General features: G+C 49.3%; 1 protein-coding gene across 1 annotated transcript in view; it reads left to right on the forward strand.

Annotated features, from left to right (window-relative positions):
- Nucleotides 1-19,619, forward strand: part of LOC142488297 (SCO-spondin-like) — a 403,111-nt gene that overhangs the window by 172,573 nt on the left and 210,919 nt on the right. The window contains exon 43 of the mRNA XM_075588669.1: nt 18,504-18,601. Within this exon, the coding sequence (XP_075444784.1) occupies nt 18,504-18,601 (98 nt within the window). The remainder of the gene's footprint in view (nt 1-18,503; nt 18,602-19,619) is intronic.

Here is a 19,619-nt window from a genome sequence, read left to right on the forward strand (position 1 = left end):
AAGCAGTGTGTGTGGGGATCAGTTGCTGGATGTAAGCAGTGTGTGTGGGGATCAGTAGTTGCTGGATGTAAGCAGTGTGTGTGGGGATCAGTAGTTGCTGGATGTAAGCAGTATGTGTGGGGATCAGTTGCTGCTGGATGTAATCAGTGTGTGTGGGGATCAGTAGCTGGATGTAATCAGTGTGTGTGGGGATCAGTTGCTGGATGTAAGCAGTGTGTGTGGGGATCAGTAGTTGCTGGATGTAAGCAGTGTGTGTTGGGATCAGTAGTTGCTGGATGTAAGCAGTGTGTGTGGGGATCAGTTGCTGGATGTAAGCAGTGTGTGTGGGGATCAGTTGCTGCTGGATGTAAGCAGTGTGTGTGGGGATCAGTAGTTGCTGGATGTAAGCAGTGTGTGTGGGGATCAGTTGCTGGATGTAAGCAGTGTGTGTGGGGATCAGTAGTTGCTGGATGTAAGCAGTGTGTGTTGGGATCAGTAGTTGCTGGATGTAAGCAGTGTGTGTGGGGATCAGTTGCTGGATGTAAGCAGTGTGTGTGGGGATCAGTTGCTGCTGGATGTAAGCAGTGTGTGTGGGGATCAGTAGTTGCTGGATGTAAGCAGTGTGTGTGGGGATCAGTAGTTGCTGGATGTAAGCAGTGTGTGTGGGGATCAGTTGCTGGATGTAAGCAGTGTGTGTGGGGATCAGTTGCTGCTGGATGTAAGCAGTGTGTGTGGGGATCAGTAGTTGCTGGATGTAAGCAGTGTGTGTTGGGATCAGTAGTTGCTGGATGTAAGCAGTGTGTGTGGGGATCAGTTGCTGGATGTAAGCAGTGTGTGTGGGGATCAGTTGCTGCTGGATGTAAGCAGTGTGTGTGGGGATCAGTAGTTGCTGGATGTAAGCAGTGTGTGTGGGGATCAGTTGCTGGATGTAAGCAGTGTGTGTGGGGATCAGTTGCTGGATGTAAGCAGTGTGTGTGGGGATCAGTAGTTGCTGGATGTAAGCAGTGTGTGGGGGGATCAGTTGCTGGATGTAAGCAGTGTGTGTGGGGATCAGTTGCTGCTGGATGTAAGCAGTGTGTGTGGGGATCAGTAGTTGCTGGATGTAAGCAGTGTGTGTGGGGATCAGTTGCTGGATGTAAGCAGTGTGTGTGGGGATCAGTTGCTGGATGTAAGCAGTGTGTGTTGGGATCAGTAGCTGCTGGATGTAAGCAGTGTGTGTGGGAATCAGTAGTTGCTGGATGTAAGCAGTGTGTGTGGGGATCAGTAGTTGCTGGATGTAAGCAGTGTGTGTGGGGATCAGTAGTTGCTGGATGTAAGCAGTGTGTGTGGGAATCAGTTGCTGGATGTAAGCAGTGTGTGTTGGGATCAGTTGCTGGATGTAAGCAGTGTGTGTGGGGATCAGTTGCTGCTGGATGTAAGCAGTGTGTGTGGGGATCAGTAGTTGCTGGATGTAAGCAGTGTGTGTGGGGATCAGTTGCTGGATGTAAGCAGTGTGTGGGGATCAGTAGCTGCTGGATGTAAACAGTGTGTGTGGGGATCAGTTGCTGCTGAATGTAAGCAGTGTGTGTGGGGATCAGTTGCTGGATGTAGGCAGTGTGTGTGGGGATCAGTAGTTGCTGGATGTAAGCAGTGTGTGTGGGGATCAGTTGCTGCTGGATGTAAGCAGTGTGTGGGGATCAGTAGCTGCTGGATGTAAACAGTGTGTGTGGGGATCAGTTGCTGCTGGATGTAAGCAGTGTGTGTCGGGATCAGTTGCTGGATGTAAGCAGTGTGTGTGGGGATCAGTAGCTGCTGGATGTAAACAGTGTGTGTGGGGATCAGTAGTTGCTGGATTTAAGCAGTGTGTGTGGGGATCAGTTGCTGCTGGATGTAAGCAGTGTGTGGGGATCAGTAGCTGCTGGATGTAAGCAGTGTGTGTGGGGATCAGTTGCTGTTAGATGTAAGCAGTGTGTGTGGGGATCAGTTGCTGCTGGATGTAAGCAGTGTGTGGGGATCAGTAGCTGCTGGATGTAAACAGTGTGTGTGGGGATCAGTTGCTGCTGGATGTAAGCAGTGTGTGTGGGGATCAGTAGTTGCTGGATGTAAGCAGTGTGTGTGGGGATCAGTTGCTGGATGTAAGCAGTGTGTGTGGGGATCAGTTGCTGCTGGATGTAAGCAGTGTGTGTGGGGATCAGTAGTTGCTGGATGTAAGCAGTGTGTGTGGGGATCAGTAGTTGCTGGATGTAAGCAGTGTGTGTGGGGATCGTTTGCTGGATGTAAGCAGTGTGTGTGGGGATCAGTTGCTGCTGGATGTAAGCAGTGTGTGTGGGGATCAGTAGTTGCTGGATGTAAACAGTGTGTGTGGGGATCAGTTGCTGGATGTAAGCAGTGTGTGTGGGGATCAGTTGCTGCTGGATGTAAGCAGTGTGTGTGGGGATCAGTAGTTGCTGGATGTAAGCAGTGTGTGTTGGGATCAGTAGTTGCTGGATGTAAGCAGTGTGTGTGGGGATCAGTTGCTGGATGTAAGCAGTGTGTGTGGGGATCAGTTGCTGCTGGATGTAAGCAGTGTGTGTGGGGATCAGTAGTTGCTGGATGTAAGCAGTGTGTGTGGGGATCAGTAGTTGCTGGATGTAAGCAGTGTGTGTGGGGATCAGTTGCTGGATGTAAGCAGTGTGTGTGGGGATCAGTTGCTGGATGTAAGCAGTGTGTGTGGGGATCAGTAGTTGCCGGATGTAAGCAGTTTTGTGGGGGGATCAGTTGCTGGATGTAAGCAGTGTGTGTGGGGATCAGTTGCTGCTGGATGTAAGCAGTGTGTGTGGGGATCAGTAGTTGCTGGATGTAAGCAGTGTGTGTGGGGATCAGTTGCTGGATGAAAGCAGTGTGTGTGGGGATCAGTTGCTGGATGTAAGCAGTGTGTGTGGGGATCAGTAGTTGCTGGATGTAAGCAGTGTGTGTGGGGATCAGTAGTTGCTGGATGTAAGCAGTGTGTGTGGGGATCAGTAGTTGATGGATGTAAGCAGTGTGTGTGGGGATCAGTTGCTGGATGTAAGCAGTGTGTGTGGGGATCAGTAGTTGCTGGATGTAAGCAGTGTGTGTGGGGATCAGTAGTTGCTGGATGTAAGCAGTGTGTGTGGGGATCAGTAGTTGCTGGATGTAAGCAGTGTGTGTGTGGGATCAGTTGCTGGATGTAAGCAGTGTGTGTGTGGGATCAGTTGCTGGATGTAAGCAGTGTGTGTGGGGATCAGTAGTTGCTGGATGTAAGCAGTGTGTGTGGGGATCAGTTGCTGCTGGATGTAATCAGTGTGTGTGGGGATCAGTAGCTGCTGGATGTAAGCAGTGTGTGTCGGGATCAGTTGCTGGATGTAAGCAGTGTGTGTGGGGATCAGTAGCTGCTGGATGTAAACAGTGTGTGTGGGGATCAGTAGTTGCTGGATTTAAGCAGTGTGTGTGGGGATCAGTTGCTGCTGGATGTAAGCAGTGTGTGGGGATCAGTAGCTGCTGGATGTAAGCAGTGTGTGTGGGGATCAGTTGCTGTTGGATGTAAGCAGTGTGTGTGGGGATCAGTTGCTGCTGGATGTAAGCAGTGTGTGGGGATCAGTAGTTGCTGGATGTAAGCAGTGTGTGTGGGGATCAGTTGCTGCTGGATGTAATCAGTGTGTGTGGGGATCAGTAGCTGCTGGATGTAAGCAGTGTGTGTCGGGATCAGTTGCTGGATGTAAGCAGTGTGTGTGGGGATCAGTAGCTGCTGGATGTAAACAGTGTGTGTGGGGATCAGTAGTTGCTGGATTTAAGCAGTGTGTGTGGGGATCAGTTGCTGCTGGATGTAAGCAGTGTGTGGGGATCAGTAGCTGCTGGATGTAAGCAGTGTGTGTGGGGATCAGTTGCTGTTGGATGTAAGCAGTGTGTGTGGGGATCAGTTGCTGCTGGATGTAAGCAGTGTGTGGGGATCAGTAGCTGCTGGATGTAAACAGTGTGTGTGGGGATCAGTTGCTGCTGGATGTAAGCAGTGTGTGTGGGGATCAGTAGTTGCTGGATGTAAGCAGTGTGTGTGGGGATCAGTTGCTGGATGTAAGCAGTGTGTGTGGGGATCAGTTGCTGCTGGATGTAAGCAGTGTGTGTGGGGATCAGTAGTTGCTGGATGTAAGCAGTGTGTGTGGGGATCAGTAGTTGCTGGATGTAAGCAGTGTGTGTGGGGATCGGTTGCTGGATGTAAGCAGTGTGTGTGGGGATCAGTTGCTGCTGGATGTAAGCAGTGTGTGTGGGGATCAGTAGTTGCTGGATGTAAACAGTGTGTGTGGGGATCAGTTGCTGGATGTAAGCAGTGTGTGTGGGGATCAGTTGCTGCTGGATGTAAGCAGTGTGTGTGGGGATCAGTAGTTGCTGGATGTAAGCAGTGTGTGTTGGGATCAGTAGTTGCTGGATGTAAGCAGTGTGTGTGGGGATCAGTTGCTGGATGTAAGCAGTGTGTGTGGGGATCAGTTGCTGCTGGATGTAAGCAGTGTGTGTGGGGATCAGTAGTTGCTGGATGTAAGCAGTGTGTGTTGGGATCAGTAGTTGCTGGATGTAAGCAGTGTGTGTGGGGATCAGTTGCTGGATGTAAGCAGTGTGTGTGGGGATCAGTTGCTGGATGTAAGCAGTGTGTGTGGGGATCAGTTGCTGGATGTAAGCAGTGTGTGTGGGGATCAGTAGTTGCCGGATGTAAGCAGTGTGTGTGGGGATCAGTTGCTGCTGGATGTAAGCAGTGTGTGTGGGGATCAGTAGTTGCTGGATGTAAGCAGTGTGTGTGGGGATCAGTTGCTGGATGAAAGCAGTGTGTGTGGGGATCAGTTGCTGGATGTAAGCAGTGTGTGTGGGGATCAGTAGTTGCTGGATGTAAGCAGTGTGTGTGGGGATCAGTAGTTGCTGGATGTAAGCAGTGTGTGTGGGGATCAGTAGTTGATGGATGTAAGCAGTGTGTGTGGGGATCAGTTGCTGGATGTAAGCAGTGTGTGTGGGGATCAGTAGTTGCTGGATGTAAGCAGTGTGTGTGGGGATCAGTAGTTGCTGGATGTAAGCAGTGTGTGTGGGGATCAGTAGTTGCTGGATGTAAGCAGTGTGTGTGTGGGATCAGTTGCTGGATGTAAGCAGTGTGTGTGGGGATCAGTTGCTGGATGTAAGCAGTGTGTGTGGGGATCAGTAGTTGCTGGATGTAAGCAGTGTGTGTGGGGATCAGTTGCTGCTGGATGTAATCAGTGTGTGTGGGGATCAGTAGCTGGATGTAATCAGTGTGTGTGGGGATCAGTTGCTGGATGTAAGCAGTGTGTGTGGGGATCAGTTGCTGGATGTAAGCAGTGTGTGTGGGGATCAGTTGCTGCTGGATGTAAGCAGTGTGTGTGGGGATCAGTAGTTGCTGGATGTAAGCAGTGTGTGTTGGGATCAGTAGTTGCTGGATGTAAGCAGTGTGTGTGGGGATCAGTTGCTGGATGTAAGCAGTGTGTGTGGGGATCAGTTGCTGCTGGATGTAAGCAGTGTGTGTGGGGATCAGTAGTTGCTGGATGTAAGCAGTGTGTGTGGGGATCAGTAGTTTCTGGATGTAAGCAGTGTGTGTGGGGATCAGTTGCTGGATGTAAGCAGTGTGTGTGGGGATCAGTTGCTGCTGGATGTAAGCAGTGTGTGTGGGGATCAGTAGTTGCTGGATGTAAACAGTGTGTGTGGGGATCAGTTGCTGGATGTAAGCAGTGTGTGTGGGGATCAGTTGCTGCTGGATGTAAGCAGTGTGTGTGGGGATCAGTAGTTGCTGGATGTAAGCAGTGTGTGTGGGGATCAGTTGCTGGATGTAAGCAGTGTGTGTGGGGATCAGTTGCTGTTGGATGTAAGCAGTGTGTGTCAGGATCAGTTGCTGGATGTAAGCAGTGTGTGTTGGGATCAGTAGTTGCTGGATGTAAGCAGTGTGTGTGGGGATCAGTTGCTGGATGTAAGCAGTGTGTGTGGGGATCAGTTGCTGCTGGATGTAAGCAGTGTGTGTGGGGATCAGTAGTTGCTGGATGTAAGCAGTGTGTGTGGGGATCAGTTGCTGGATGTAAGCAGTGTGTGTGGGGATCAGGTGCTGGATGTAAGCAGTGTGTGTGGGGATCAGTAGTTGCTGGATGTAAGCAGTGTGTGGGGGGATCAGTTGCTGGATGTAAGCAGTGTGTGTGGGGATCAGTTGCTGCTGGATGTAAGCAGTGTGTGTGGGGATCAGTTGCTGCTGAATGTAAGCAGTGTGTGTGGGGATCAGTAGTTGCTGGATGTAAGCAGTGTGTGTGGGGATCAGTTGCTGGATGTAAGCAGTGTGTGTGGGGATCAGTTGCTGGATGTAAGCAGTGTGTGTGGGGATCAGTAGTTGCTGGATGTAAGCAGTGTGTGTGGGGATCAGTAGTTGCTGGATGTAAACAGTATGTGTGGGGATCAGTTGCTGCTGGATGTAAGCAGTGTGTGTGGGGATCAGTAGTTGCTGGATGTAAGCAGTGTGTGTGGGGATCAGTTGCTGGATGTAAGCAGTGTGTGTTGGGATCAGTTGCTGGATGTAAGCAGTGTGTGTGGGGATCAGTTGCTGCTGGATGTAAGCAGTGTGTGTGGGGATCAGTAGTTGCTGGATGTAAGCAGTGTGTGTGGGGATCAGTTGCTGCTGGATGTAAGCAGTGTGTGTGGGGATCAGTTGCTGGATGTAAGCAGTGTGTGTGGGGATCAGTAGTTGCTGGATGTAAGCAGTGTGTGTGGGGATCAGTTGCTGCTGGATGTAAGCAGTGTGTGGGGATCAGTAGCTGCTGGATGTAAACAGTATGTGTGGGGATCAGTTGCTGCTGGATGTAAGCAGTGTGTGTGGGGATCAGTAGCTGCTGGATGTAAGCAGTGTGTGTGGGGATCAGTTGCTGGATGTAAGCAGTGTGTGTGGGGATCAGTAGTTGCTGGATGTAAGCAGTGTGTGTGGGGATCAGTTGCTGCTGGATGTAAGCAGTGTGTGGGGATCAGTAGCTGCTGGATGTAAACAGTGTGTGTGGGGATCAGTTGCTGCTGGATGTAAGCAGTGTGTGTCGGGATCAGTTGCTGGATGTAAGCAGTGTGTGTGGGGATCAGTAGCTGCTGGATGTAAACAGTGTGTGTGGGGATCAGTAGTTGCTGGATTTAAGCAGTGTGTGTGGGGATCAGTTGCTGCTGGATGTAAGCAGTGTGTGGGGATCAGTAGCTGCTGGATGTAAGCAGTGTGTGTGGGGATCAGTTGCTGTTGGATGTAAGCAGTGTGTGTGGGGATCAGTTGCTGCTGGATGTAAGCAGTGTGTGGGGATCAGTAGCTGCTGGATGTAAACAGTGTGTGTGGGGATCAGTAGTTGCTGGATTTAAGCAGTGTGTGTGGGGATCAGTTGCTGCTGGATGTAAGCAGTGTGTGGGGATCAGTAGCTGCTGGATGTAAACAGTGTGTGTGGGGATCAGTAGTTGCTGGATGTAAGCAGTGTGTGTCGGGATCAGTAGCTGGATGTAAGCAGTGTGTGTGGGGATCAGTTGCTGGATGTAAGCAGTGTGTGTGGGGATCAGTTGCTGCTGGATGTAAGTACTGTAGAGAGGAACCTCGCTCAGAAACCCCTAGATGTTGTTAGCGTGCTGCCAAGGGAGTGTGGATATCGAGATAGAGAGATGTGCCTAAAGGAGGCACCAAAGATCCCTTCTAGGAGGCGCACAGCAAACCTTTATAATATAATTTGGTCAGGGGTGAATACCCCATACTGCATAATAAATACCTGATCCGTCTCTAGTGGAGCCTCTTAGGAAGAACATATACACATTCCCTGCCTAAGATCCAGCATTTAACTATATGCAGCTGGGTATCTGATTCATTTAAACAATATCTGGCAGTAACTATATATGTGCGAAGAGGTTAAACACTAGAACAGCTAATTTCACTTACCCTCTTTGGCTGTGTGTTTTGCCTTCAGAACCCAACAGGGTCCACGTTAATGACACTAGTACAGTTTTTAGCCCATTGAGAGCCTTACTTACGGGCTATCCGCTGCCAGCAGTTATCCCCTGCCTATTCAGGTCTACAAAGTCTAGTTTAGCACCGATAACAACGGATGTACACTATTAAGTTTGGACTTAGGAATCAGCTGTAAGCAGCAACACTTTACATCCTGATAAGCTCTCATATGAGTGCAACCTGTGTGAAACCATCACTTTAGCATTGTTCACTACTGGTAGTGACTAGGATAACAGAGTAGTACTATAGACTTAACCAGTCTATTTTTATCTGTGTCATACACATCACACTACACAACACGATTGTAACGAAGTTATTTAATAAACCTTTTTTATTTTATGTATATATCAATTCACCCCTGACCAAATTATATTATAAAGGTTTGCTGTGCGCCTCCTAGAAGGGATCTTTGGTGCCTCCTTTAGGCACATCTCTCTATCTCGCTGCTGGATGTAAGCAGTGTGTGTGGGGATCAGTAGTTGCTGGATGTAAGCAGTGTGTGTGGGGATCAGTTGCTGCTGGATGTAAGCAGTGTGTGTGGGGATCAGTTGCTGGATGTAAGCAGTGTGTGTGGGGATCAGTAGTTGCTGGATGTAAGCAGTGTGTGTGGGGATCAGTAGTTGCTGGATGTAAGCAGTGTGTGTGGGGATCAGTAGTTGCTGGATGTAAGCAGTGTGTGTGTGGGATCAGTTGCTGGATGTAAGCAGTGTGTGTGGGGATCAGTTGCTGGATGTAAGCAGTGTGTGTGGGGATCAGTAGTTGCTGGATGTAAGCAGTGTGTGTGGGGATCAGTTGCTGCTGGATGTAATCAGTGTGTGTGGGGATCAGTAGCTGGATGTAATCAGTGTGTGTGGGGATCAGTTGCTGGATGTAAGCAGTGTGTGTGGGGATCAGTTGCTGGATGTAAGCAGTGTGTGTGGGGATCAGTAGTTGCTGGATGTAAGCAGTGTGTGTTGGGATCAGTAGTTGCTGGATGTAAGCAGTGTGTGTGGGGATCAGTTGCTGGATGTAAGCAGTGTGTGTGGGGATCAGTTGCTGCTGGATGTAAGCAGTGTGTGTGGGGATCAGTAGTTGCTGGATGTAAGCAGTGTGTGTGGGGATCAGTAGTTGCTGGATGTAAGCAGTGTGTGTGGGGATCAGTTGCTGGATGTAAGCAGTGTGTGTGGGGATCAGTTGCTGCTGGATGTAAGCAGTGTGTGTGGGGATCAGTAGTTGCTGGATGTAAACAGTGTGTGTGGGGATCAGTTGCTGGATGTAAGCAGTGTGTGTGGGGATCAGTTGCTGGATGTAAGCAGTGTGTGTGGGGATCAGTTGCTGCTGGATGTAAGCAGTGTGTGTGGGGATCAGTTGCTGGATGTAAGCAGTGTGTGTGGGGATCAGTTGCTGCTGGATGTAAGCAGTGTGTGTGGGGATCAGTAGTTGCTGGATGTAGACAGTGTGTGTGGGGATCAGTTGCTGGATGTAAGCAGTGTGTGTGGGGATCAGTTGCTGCTGGATGTAAGCAGTGTGTGGGGGGATCAGTAGTTGCTGGATGTAAACAGTGTGTGTGGGGATCAGTTGCTGGATGTAAGCAGTGTGTGTGGGGATCAGTTGCTGGATGTAAGCAGTGTGTGTGGGGATCAGTAGTTGCTGGATGTAAGCAGTGTGTGTTTGGATCAGTAGTTGCTGGATGTAAGCAGTGTGTGTGGGGATCAGTTGCTGGATGTAAGCAGTGTGTGTGGGGATCAGTTGCTGCTGGATGTAAGCAGTGTGTGTGGGGATCAGTAGTTGCTGGATATAAACAGTGTGTGTGGGGATCAGTTGCTGGATGTAAGCAGTGTGTGTGGGGATCAGTTGCTGGATGTAAGCAGTGTGTGTGGGGATCAGTAGTTGCTGGATGTAAGCAGTGTGTGTTTGGATCAGTTGCTGCTGGATGTAAGCAGTGTGTGTTTGGATCAGTCGTTGCTGGATGTAAGCAGTGTGTGTTTGGATCAGTTGCTGCTGGATGTAAGCAGTGTGTGTGGGGATCAGTAGCTAGATGTAAGCAGTGTGTGTTTGGATCAGTTGCTGCTGGATGTAAGCAGTGTGTGTCAGGATCAGTTGCTGGATGTAAGCAGTGTGTGTTGGGATCAGTAGTTGCTGGATGTAAGCAGTGTGTGTGGGGATCAGTTGCTGGATGTAAGCAGTGTGTGTGGTGATCAGTTGCTGGATGTAAGCTGTGTGTTTCAGGATCAGTTGCTGGATGTAAGCAGTGTGTGTCGGGATCAGTAGTTGCTGGATGTAAGCAGTGTGTGGTGATCAGTTGCTGCTGGATGTAAGCAGTGTGTGTCGGGATCAGTTTCTGGATGTAAGCAGTGTGTGGAGATCAGTTGCTGGATGTAAGCAGTGTGTGGGGATCAGTTGCTGGATGTAAGCAGTGTGTGTGGGGATCAGCTGGTGGATGTAAGCAGTGTGTGTGGGGATCAGTTGGTGCTGAATGTAAGCAGTGTGTGTTGGGATCAGTTGCTGGATGTAAGCAGTGTGTGTGGGGATCAGTTGGTGCTGAATGTAAGCAGTGTGTGTGGGGATCAGTTGGTGGATGTAAGCAGTGTGTGTGGGGATCAGTTGGTGCTGGATGTAAGCAGTGTGTGGGGATCAGTTGCTGGATGTAAGCAGTGTGTGTGGGGATCAGTTGCTGGATGTAAGCAATGTGTGTGGGGATCAGTTGCTGCTGAATGTAAGCAGTGTGTGTGGGGATCAGTTGTTGGATGTAAGCAGTGTGTGTGGGGATCAGTTGCTGCTGAATGTAAGCAGTGTGTGTGGGGATCAGTTGGTGGATGTAAGCAGTGTGTGTGGGGATCAGTTGCTGGATGTAAGCAGTGTGTGTGGGGATCAGTAGTTGCTGGATGTAAGCAGTGTGTGGGGATCAGTTGCTGGATGTAAGCAGTGTGTGTGGGGATCAGTTGCTGGATGTAAGCAATGTGTGTGGGGATCAGTAGTTGCTGGATGTAAGCAGTGTGTGTGGGGATCAGTTGCTGCTGGATGTAAGCAGTGTGTGTCGGGATCAGTTGCTGGATGTAAGCAGTGTGTGGAGATCAGTTGCTGGATGTAAGCAGTGTGTGTGGGGATCAGTTGCTGGGTTTAAGCAGTGTGTGGGGATCAGTTGCTGGATGTAAGCAGTGTGTTTGGGGATCAGTTGCTGGATTTAAGCAGTGTGTGTGGGGATCAGTTGCTGGATGTAAGCAGTGTGTGTGGGGATCAGTTGCTGGATGTAAGCAGTGTGTGTGGGGATCAGTTGCTGGATGTAAGCAGTGTGTGTGGGGATCAGTTGCTGGATTTAAGCAGTGTGTGGGGATCAGTTGGTGGATGTAAGCAGTGTGTGTGGGGATCAGTTGCTGCTGGATGTAAGCAGTGTGTGTCAGGATCAGTTGCTGGATTTAAGCAGTGTGTGTGGGGATCAGTTGCTGGATGTAAGCAGTGTGTGTGGGGATCAGTTGCTGTATGTAATCAGTGTGTGTGGGGATCAGTTGCTGGATTTAAGCAGTGTGTGGGGATCAGCTGGTGGATGTAAGCAGTGTGTGTGGGGATCAGTTGGTGCTGAATGTAAGCAGTGTGTGGGGATCAGTTGCTGGATGTAAGCAGTGTGTGTGGGGATCAGTTGCTGGATGTAAGCAGTGTGTGTGGGGATCAGTTGCTAGATGTAAGCAGTGTGTGTGGGGATCAGTTGCTGCTTAATGTAAGCAGTGTGTGTGGGGATCAGTTGCTGGATGTAAGCAGTGTGTGTGGGGATCAGTTGCTGGGTTTAAGCAGTGTGTGGGGATCAGTTGCTGGATGTAAGCAGTGTGTGTGGGGATCAGTTGCTGGATGTAAGCAGTGTGTGTGGGGATCAGTTGCTGGATGTAAGCAGTGTGTGTGGGGATCAGTTGCTGTATGTAATCAGTGTGTGTGGGGATCAGTTGCTGTATGTAAGCAGTGTGTGTGGGGATCAGCTGGTGGATGTAAGCAGTGTGTGTGGGGATCAGTTGGTGCTGAATGTAAGCAGTGTGTGTGGGGATCAGTTGCTGGATGTAAGCAGTGTGTGTGGGGATCAGTTGGTGCTGAATGTAAGCAGTGTTTGTGGGGATCAGTTGCTGGATGTAAGCAGTGTGTGTGGGGATCAGTTGGTGCTGGATGTAAGCAGTGTGTGGGGATCAGTTGCTGGATGTAAGCAGTGTGTGTGGGGATCAGTTGCTGGATGTAAGCAATGTGTGTGGGGATCAGTTGCTGCTGAATGTAAGCAGTGTGTGTGGGGATCAGTTGCTGGATGTAAGCAGTGTGTGTGGGGATCAGTTGCTGCTGAATGTAAGCAGTGTGTGTGGGGATCAGTTGCTGGATGTAAGCAGTGTGTGTGGGGATCAGTTGCTGGGTTTAAGCAGTGTGTGGGGATCAGTTGCTGGATGTAAGCAGTGTGTTTGGGGATCAGTTGCTGGATGTAAGCAGTGTGTGTGGGGATCAGTTGCTGGATGTAAGCAGTGTGTGTGGGGATCAGTTGCTGGATGTAAGCAGTGTGTGTGGGGATCAGTTGCTGTATGTAATCAGTGTGTGTGGGGATCAGTTGCTGTATGTAAGCAGTGTGTGTGGGGACCAGCTGGTGGATGTAAGCAGTGTGTGTGGGGATCAGTTGGTGCTGAATGTAAGCAGTGTGTGTGGGGATCAGTTGCTGGATGTAAGCAGTGTGTGTTGGGATCAGTAGTTGCTGGATGTAAGCAGTGTGTGTGGGGATCAGTTGGTGGATGTAAGCAGTGTGTGTGGGGATCAGTTGCTGGATGTAAGCAGTGTGTGTGGGGATCAGTTGCTGGATGTAAGCAGTGTGTGGGGATCAGTTGCTTTATGTAAGCAGTGTGTGTGGGGATCAGTTGCTGCTGAATTTAAGCAGTGTGTGTGGGGATCAGTTGCTGGATGTAAGCAGTGTGTTTGGGGATCAGTTGCTGAATGTAAGCAGTGTGTGTGGGGATCAGTTGCTGGATGTAAGCAGTGTGTGTGGGGATCAGTTGCTGGATGTAAGCAGTGTGTGTGGGGATCAGTTGCTGTATGTAATCAGTGTGTGTGGGGATCAGTTGCTGTATGTAAGCAGTGTGTGTGGGGATCAGCTGGTGGATGTAAGCAGTGTGTGTGGGGATCAGTTGGTGCTGAATGTAAGCAGTGTGTGTGGGGATCAGTTGCTGGATGTAAGCAGTGTGTGTGGGGATCAGTTGCTGGATGTAAGCAGTGTGTGGGGATCAGTTGCTTTATGTAAGCAGTGTGTGTGGGGATCAGTTGCTGCTGAATTTAAGCAGTGTGTGTGGGGATCAGTTGCTGGATGTAAGCAGTGTGTTTGGGGATCAGTTGCTGAATGTAAGCAGTGTGTGTGGGGATCAGTTGCTGGATGTAAGCAGTGTGTGTGGGGATCAGTTGCTGGATGTAAGCAGTGTGTGTGGGGATCAGTTGCTGTATGTAATCAGTGTGTGTGGGGATCAGTTGCTGTATGTAAGCAGTGTGTGTGGGGATCAGCTGGTGGATGTAAGCAGTGTGTGTGGGGATCAGTTGGTGCTGGATGTAAGCAGTGTGTGTGGGGATCAGTTGCTGGATGTAAGCAGTGTGTGTGGGGATCAGTTGGTGCTGAATGTAAGCAGTGTGTGTGGGGATCAGTTGCTGGATGTAAGCAGTGTGTGTGGGGATCAGTTGGTGCTGGATGTAAGCAGTGTGTGGGGATCAGTTGCTGGATGTAAGCAGTGTGTGTGGGGATCAGTTGCTGGATGTAAGCAATGTGTGTGGGGATCAGTTGCTGCTGAATGTAAGCAGTGTGTGTGGGGATCAGTTGCTGGATGTAAGCAGTGTGTGTGGGGATCAGTTGCTGCTGAATGTAAGCAGTGTGTGTGGGGATCAGTTGCTGGATGTAAGCAGTGTGTGTGGGGATCAGTTGCTGGGTTTAAGCAGTGTGTGGGGATCAGTTGCTGGATGTAAGCAGTGTGTTTGGGGATCAGTTGCTGGATGTAAGCAGTGTGTGTGGGGATCAGTTGCTGGATGTAAGCAGTGTGTGTGGGGATCAGTTGCTGGATGTAAGCAGTGTGTGTGGGGATCAGTTGCTGTATGTAATCAGTGTGTGTGGGGATCAGTTGCTGTATGTAAGCAGTGTGTGTGGGGATCAGCTGGTGGATGTAAGCAGTGTGTGTGGGGATCAGTTGGTGCTGAATGTAAGCAGTGTGTGTGGGGATCAGTTGCTGGATGTAAGCAGTGTGTGTTGGGATCAGTAGTTGCTGGATGTAAGCAGTGTGTGTGGGGATCAGTTGGTGGATGTAAGCAGTGTGTGTGGGGATCAGTTGCTGGATGTAAGCAGTGTGTGTGGGGATCAGTTGCTGGATGTAAGCAGTGTGTGGGGATCAGTTGCTTTATGTAAGCAGTGTGTGTGGGGATCAGTTGCTGCTGAATTTAAGCAGTGTGTGTGGGGATCAGTTGCTGGATGTAAGCAATGTGTGTGGGGATCAGTAGTTGCTGGATGTAAGCAGTGTGTGTGGGGATCAGTTGCTGCTGGATGTAAGCAGTGTGTGTCAGGATCAGTTGCTGGATGTAAGCAGTGTGTGGAGATCAGTTGCTGGATGTAAGCAGTGTGTGTGGGGATCAGTTGCTGGGTTTAAGCAGTGTGTGGGGATCAGTTGCTGGATGTAAGCAGTGTGTTTGGGGATCAGTTGCTGGATTTAAGCAGCGTGTGTGGGGATCAGTTGCTGGATGTAAGCAGTGTGTGTGGGGATCAGTTGCTGGATGTAAGCAGTGTGTGTGGGGATCAGTTGCTGGATGTAAGCAGTGTGTGTGGGGATCAGTTGCTTGATTTAAGCAGTGTGTGGGGATCAGCTGGTGGATGTAAGCAGTGTGTGTGGGGATCAGTTGCTGCTGGATGTAAGCAGTGTGTGTCAGGATCAGTTGCTGGATTTAAGCAGTGTGTGTGGGGATCAGTTGCTGGATGTAAGCAGTGTGTGTGGGGATCAGTTGCTGTATGTAATCAGTGTGTGTGGGGATCAGTTGCTGGATTTAAGCAGTGTGTGGGGATCAGCTGGTGGATGTAAGCAGTGTGTGTGGGGATCAGTTGGTGCTGAATGTAAGCAGTGTGTGTGGGGATCAGTAGCTGGATGTAAGCAGTGTGTGTGGGGATCAGTTGCTGGATGTAAGCAGTGTGTGTGGGGATCAGTTGGTGGATGTAAGCAGTGTGTGTGGGGATCAGTTGGTGCTGGATGTAAGCAGTGTGTGGGGATCAGTTGCTGGATGTAAGCAGTGTGTGGGGATCAGTTGCTGGATGTAAGCAGTGTGTGTGGGGATCAGTTGCTGGATTTAAGCAATGTGTGTGGGGATCAGTTGCTGGATGTAAGCAGTGTGTGGGGATCAGTTGCTGGATGTAAGCAGTGTGTGTGGGGATCAGTTGCTGGATGTAAGCAGTGTGTGTGGGGATCAGTTGCTGGATGTAAGCAGTGTGTGGGGATCAGTTGCTGGATGTAAGCAGTGTGTGTGGGGATCAGTTGCTGGATGTAAGCAGTGTGTGGGGATCAGTTGCTGGATGTAAGCAGTGTGTGTGGGGATCAGTTGCTGCTGAATGTAAGCAGTGTGTGTGGGGATCAGTTGGTGGATGTAAGCAGTGTGTGTGGGGATCAGTTGGTGCTGGATGTAAGCAGTGTGTGGGGATCAGTTGCTGGATGTAAGCAGTGTGTGGGGATCAGTTGCTGGATGTAAGCAGTGTGTGTGGGGATCAGTTGCTGCTGAATGTAAGCAGTGTGTGTGGGGATCAGTTGCTGGATGTAAGCAGTGTGTGTGGGGATCAGTTGCTGGATGTAAGCAGTGTGTGTGGGGATCAGTTGCTGGATGTAAGCAGTGTGTGGGGATCAGTTGCTGGATGTAAGCAGTGTGTGTGGGGATCAGTTGCTGGATGTAAGCAGTGTGTGGGGATCAGTTGCTGGATGTAAGCAGTGTGTGTGGGGATCAGTTGCTGCTGAATGTAAGCAGTGTGTGTGGGGATCAGTTGCTGGATGTAAGCAGTGTGTGTGGGGATCAGTTGCTGGATGTAAGCAGTGTGTGGGGATCAGTTGCTGGATGTAAGCAGTGTGTGGGGATCAGTTGCTGGATGTAAGCAGTGTGTGTGGGGATCAGTTGCTGCTGGATGTAAGCAGTGTGTGTGGGGATCAGTTGCTGGATGTAAGCAGTGTGTGTGGGGATCAGTTGCTGGATGTAAGCAGTGTGTGTGGGGATCAGTAGTTGCTGGATGTAAGCAGTGTGTGTGGGGATCAGTTGCTGGATGTAAGCAATGTGTGTGGGGATCAGTTGGTGGATGTAAGCAGTGTGTGTGGGGATCAGTTGGTGGATGTAAGCAGTGTGTGTGGGGATCAGTTGGTGCTGAATGTAAGCAGTGTGTCAGGATCAGTTGCTGGATGTACTGTAAGCAGTGTGTTTGGGGATCAGTTGCTGCTGGATGTAAGCAGTGTGTGTGGGGATCAGTTGCTGCTGGATGTAAGCAGTGTGTGGGGATCAGTAGTTGCTGGATGTAAGCAGTGTGTGTTGGGATCAGTTGCTGGATTTAAGCAGTGTGTGTGGGGATCAGTTGCTGGATTTAAGCAGTGTGTGGGGATCAGCTGGTGGATGTAAGCAGTGTGTGTGGGGATCAGTTGCTGGATGTAAGCAGTGTGTGTGGGGATCAGTTGGTGCTGGATGTAAGCAGTGTGTGTCAGGATCAGTTGCTGCTGAATGTAAGCAGTGTGTGTGGGGATCAGTTGCTGGATTTAAGCAATGTGTGTGGGGATCAGTTGCTGCTGGATGTAAGCAGTGTGTGTGGGGATCAGTTGCTGCTGGATGTAAGCAGTGTGTGTGGGGATCAGTTGCTGGATGTAAGCAGTGTGTGTGGGGATCAGTTGCTGCTGGATGTAAGCAGTGTGTGTGGGGATCAGTTGCTGCTGAATGTAAGCAGTGTGTGTGGGGATCAGTTGCTGGATGTAAGCAGTGTGTGTGGGGATCAGTTGCTGGATGTAAGCAGTGTGTGTGGGGATCAGTTGCTGGATGTAAGCAGTGTGTGTGGGGATCAGTTGCTGGATGTAAGCAGTGTGTGGGGATCAGTTGCTGGATGTAAGCAGTGTGTGTGGGGATCAGTTGCTGGATGTAAGCAGTGTGTGGGGATCAGTTGCTGGATGTAAGCAGTGTGTGTGGGGATCAGTAGTTGCTGGATGTAAGCAGTGTGTGTTGGGATCAGTAGTTGCTGGATGTAAGCAGTGTGTGTGGGGATCAGTTGCTGGATGTAAGCAGTGTGTGCGGGGATCAGTTGCTGGATGTAAGCAGTGTGTGTGGGGATCAGTTGCTGGATGTAAGCAGTGTGTGTGGGGATCAGTAGTTGCTGGATGTAAGCAGTGTGTGTCGGGATCAGTAGCTGGATGTAAGCAGTGTGTGTGGGGATCAGTTGCTGGATGTAAGCAGTGTGTGTGGGGATCAGTTGCTGCTGAATGTATGCAGTGTGTGTGGGGATCAGTTGCTGGATGTAAGCAGTGTGTGTGGGGATCAGTAGTTGCTGGATGTAAGCAGTGTGTGTGGGGATCAGTAGTTGCTGGATGTAAGCAGTGTGTGTGGGGATCAGTTGCTGGATGTAAGCAATGTGTGTGGGGATCAGTTGGTGGATGTAAGCAGTGTGTGTGGGGATCAGTTGGTGCTGAATGTAAGCAGTGTGTCAGGATCAGTTGCTGGATGTACTGTAAGCAGTGTGTTTGGGGATCAGTTGCTGCTGGATGTAAGCAGTGTGTGTGGGGATCAGTTGCTGCTGGATGTAAGCAGTGTGTGGGGATCAGTAGTTGCTGGATGTAAGCAGTGTGTGTTGGGATCAGTTGCTGCTGGATGTAAGCAGTGTGTGTGGGGATCAGTAGTTGCTGGATGTAAGCAGTGTGTGTGGGGATCAGTTGCTGGATGTAAGCAGTGTGTGTGGGGATCAGTTGCTGCTGGATGTAAGCAGTGTGTGGGGATCAGTTGCTGGATTTAAGCAGTGTGTGTGGGGATCAGTTGCTGGATGTAAGCAGTGTGTGTGGGGATCAGTTGCTGGATGTAAGCAGTGTGTGGGGATCAGTTGCTGGATGTAAGCAGTGTGTGTGGGGATCAGTAGTTGCTGGATGTAAGCAGTGTGTGTGGGGATCAGTTGCTGCTGGATGTAAGCAGTGTGTGTGGGGATCAGTAGTTGCTGGATGTAAGCAGTGTGTGTGGGGATCAGTAGTTGCTGGAAGTAAGCAGTGTGTGTTTGGATCAGTTGCTGCTGGATGTAAGCAGTGTGTGTGGGGATCAGTTGCTGGATGTAAGCAGTGTGTGTGGGGATCAGTTGCTGGATGTAAGCAGTGTGTGTTTGGATCAGTTGCTGCTGGATGTAAGCAGTGTGTGTTTGGATCAGTTGCTGCTGGATATAAGCAGTGTGTGTGGGGATCAGTTGTTGTTGGATGTAAGCAGTGTGTGTTTGGATCAGTTGCTGGATGTAAGCAGTGTGTGTTTGGATCAGTTGCTGCTGGATGTAAGCAGTGTGTGTGGGGATCAGTAGTTGCTGGATGTAAGCAGTGTGTGTTGGTTTCTCTTGCAGGTATTGTGGTGCAGGGAGCTGGTGTATCAGATGCCTATGTCACCAGCTTCATTGTGCAGTTCAGCAGTGATGGAGAGAGATGGCATTACTACAGAGAGGTGTCCAGTAACCAAGAGCTGAAACCTAAGGTGTGTGCGCCACGTCCCAAAGGTTGAAGAGTGCTGCTTAAATATTAAATATATTCTTGGAAGTTACAGTCATGAGGGTCCTGCCTCCGTGCATTAAAATGTTTCTAATATCAACAAGAAATATATAAATAAAACTTACTGTAATTCAATAAAATAAAGCTACGGATAAAACAGCATGAAATGAAAACAAAAATATGAGAAAGAATGCCATTTAAAAAAAACAAAAATGGTATATTACTAAGCCTATACAGTACAACGCAAGACGGATTCAGTCGATTCAAATGTAAGAATTAAAACGTAAGCCTCTACGCGTTTCGCACGTGACCGTGCTTCATCAGGGGGATCGTCACACAGGGATTCCCACCGCAATATACAGTATGCCCATAGCCACTAATGACTGTATTATAAACACCCATATTCACATCTCTATCATTGACGTGCGCGTGTGGAGCAAATCAATATAGGAAAAGGGAATCAAAATAGCCCATCTATGTTTAAAGTGAACAATCGCGTGAGAATGAAAATGTGCCAAGTGATCAAAATAAATAAAGAAGGTATAATTAAATGAATTAATGGATGTAAAGTATTAATAAGTAAATGAAAACCTGCTGGGCTGTATGGGGACAATAAATAAGGTGATAGTTCAAATTAGATTGTGATAATTAAAATGCCTCAACTCTAATGGCGAGAGAATTTAGTTTTAATAATGTATTCAATGATATAGGGGAGGGAACAACCTAATAGAAAAATGAATAAGTGTAATGCCAATATATAGTAATATAGGTCCCACTCAGATACAGGACTCTCATATAGAATATAAGGCAAATCACAATTACAAATAACTGGATGACACAGGATCGATGACATAGATAAAAAAACACATCAACATACAGACATGTTCCATACATAAAACAAATGCGTAGACACACAGCATTAAAAAAAATGGCACTTTGGGCACATCTGCATTCTTCAAGGAGGTCAGTGTCAA

The sequence above is a fragment of the Ascaphus truei genome, chromosome 2, assembly GCF_040206685.1.
Source record: "Ascaphus truei isolate aAscTru1 chromosome 2, aAscTru1.hap1, whole genome shotgun sequence".
In the NCBI taxonomy this organism is placed as follows: domain Eukaryota; kingdom Metazoa; phylum Chordata; class Amphibia; order Anura; family Ascaphidae; genus Ascaphus; species Ascaphus truei.